Consider the following 2,532-nt stretch of genomic DNA (forward strand, 5'->3'; position numbering starts at 1 on the left):
AATAATGGATTTTTTTTTACTACACTTAATATATATATATAAACTCAGAGTAATAATTAAATCAGATATTGAGAAATAAAATATTAACTTTCGTATATTATAATAATTATGAATTTCACACTTTTGTAAACTATCTCTCAAATAGTTATATATTTGTGTACGAATTTTTGAGTGTAATCTTTTTTTATTTTCATATTAAAATAAGATAGATGAAATATATACTTTTCTAAATGGAAAAGAGCATATATTTCAGAGATTTTCTAAAGATAAAAAGAATAAATACTATTAAATAATAGTTATATATATTTACCCATCAACATCTTTATTTGGGGATACTAAATCGGTGATTAGATGAGAATTGATTTTATTGATGCTGTCAAGTGGCATTTGCACAATAATTCCGTGAATATTGGGATCATTATTCAGTTTGGTAACTTTGTTGATAAGTTCTATTTCCGTTATGGTGTTAGGAAGCTGACAACGTCGAACATTGATACCTATTTCGCGGGCCGCATTGATTTTCATCTTTATGTAGACGTTCGAATCTTCTCTTGCGCCTACCTGGACAATAGCCAGACCCGGTGCAAAATCAGGTAATTGCTCTTTTAAGACGCTCACATCTTTGATTAGGCCTTCTCGAATTTCTCTATAAAGTTTCATTATACGTGTTTGTTAGATACACTAAAATAAATTCGTATATATTGTTCTATCTATTTTTATAAAACATTAGAAAAATATTCTTAAAAAGATTTAGATCACATATTTTCATGAAGTTTAATAATATAAAGGTTTTCATGAATTTTTAAATTATTTATCTAATGGGGAGAATTTATTTTAAATTAGCTCTATCTTACGATTGGATTGTCTGTAATTATTTATTGCAAGGAAGAAATATAATTGCATATAATTAAAATCTTAGTCTAAAGACATTTGAATTTCGCGGGCAATTTGTAGATACTTATATATATTTTAAACATGTATATTTTAAGTAGAGATAACAAAGAATTGTGTGTATAAAATTTTAATATTTGTACTGGGTTTATTGCTCTATTATTTTTGTTTTTGTATTTTATTATGTAGAAATATGTGTTCGCATATTTAAAATGCCATAACCTTATAAAGGTATATTATACATAATATATTGTATACATATACATTGCTATTCGTTTTAAAACCTTCTGTACACATTATTCAATATATTATTTTTATATGGTGTTATATTCTGATTAGTAAACTTTGTAAATCTTTACTATTTTATTGTTATCATGTTAGTTTTGTTCATGATGTATTTTATTGAATTGCTGTATCATTAGGTCTGTTCGATTTGCTTACACTTTTTACACTTAGCATCTTTGCTTTCTCTCTTTTCAGTACTAAATGTATATCTATCTCATTTTAAGTGTAAAAAGTGTAAAAAAATATAAACAAGTCGAACAGACCAATTGTTCCAAACATTGTTATTGAATGATAAATCATAAACAAATGAATAATCTCTTTCTTTTGCAATACGCTTATACTTGTATGAATGAACGTCACTTACTTGGCCAATTCAACTCCAGATAATATAATGCCTCGCACATCCGTGGACATGGTTCTGTTCAAAAATCTGAAAAATTTTTTAATATTTATAGTTTCATAGCCGATTTAATTGGAAATAGATTTATTAGACGTAGAAATTCAATTAGATCAGTTAACACTACTTCTTTACAGACACAAAGTTGACGCTGAGTTTGCCTATTGATATAAACCTGTTTATTGATTGACTGGTGCAGATCAAATGGATCTCATCAGGCCCGACCGGTTCACAAGTAGATGGACTTATACAAGGTGTCTTAAAAGTATATATCATTCTAAAATTCGTTTATTTCGAATGAATTATTAAATTTTTTGTTAGAAAAATAATTTCCGTTTAAAATTTGACTTAACTGCAATTTCATTATGGTATTTTTACAATAAAATATTTAATTGAAAATACAAAAAAATGTTTATTTAAAATATTTAATTATACTGTTTATTCAAAATATTTAATTAAACTATTAAAATGTTAAAATGTTTAATTAAACTTTTTGGAGAAATTATTATATAAATTAATTGTGAATTATATTAGTTAATAATTATACATTTACTAAATTCAGATTTATATATACTTCAAATAATTTTTTGTTATGAAAGAGAAATGCAAATTGTTTGGAGTCTATTTATCTATACAGTTTTTTCTGAAACACTTTATATATGCAGTTATCAGATATATGTTACGTTACGTCATTCGTACTGTAATTCTTATATGCGCAGAACGTACGAGATATACAGAACGAATAGAATTACTTCGTGAGAAGTTGGAATTCAAGTTCTTAGCGATATTTTTTGATGATTCTTGATACACTTTGTATCAGTTCTCATATCCTTTACCTTTTGTTTATTTTATATGTTGAAAGTGTTTTATAAAATACCTTCTTTAATCTTTAATTATAATATAAGATGTTCGTAAATTTAAAAACCAATTTTATTATTTTTTATTATTATAGTCTTTTC

At 25.2% G+C, this 2,532-nt stretch overlaps 1 protein-coding gene across 3 annotated transcripts in view; it reads right to left on the bottom strand.

Moving 5' to 3' along the window:
• The window catches only part of LOC108692076 (C-1-tetrahydrofolate synthase, cytoplasmic), a 7,404-nt gene extending 5,641 nt beyond the window's left edge, over positions 1–1,763 (bottom strand). Inside the window, exons 1-3 of one of the 3 annotated variants that reach the window (XM_018200185.1) lie at positions 1,749–1,763; positions 1,541–1,606; positions 311–646 (exon numbers count right to left, since the gene is read on the bottom strand). In XM_018200185.1, the coding sequence (XP_018055674.1) occupies positions 311–646; positions 1,541–1,590 (386 nt within the window). In that variant the 5' untranslated portion in view covers positions 1,591–1,606; positions 1,749–1,763. Of the gene's footprint in view, positions 1–310; positions 647–1,540; positions 1,607–1,700 lie in introns of all 3 variants that reach the window. The other 2 variants (XM_018200186.1, XM_018200187.1) reach the window with 2 other exon arrangements.
• Between the last annotated feature and the right edge of the window lie 769 nt (positions 1,764–2,532).

Source organism: Atta colombica, unplaced genomic scaffold, assembly GCF_001594045.1.
Source record: "Atta colombica isolate Treedump-2 unplaced genomic scaffold, Acol1.0 scaffold58, whole genome shotgun sequence".
NCBI classification, from domain to species: Eukaryota; Metazoa; Arthropoda; class Insecta; order Hymenoptera; family Formicidae; genus Atta; species Atta colombica.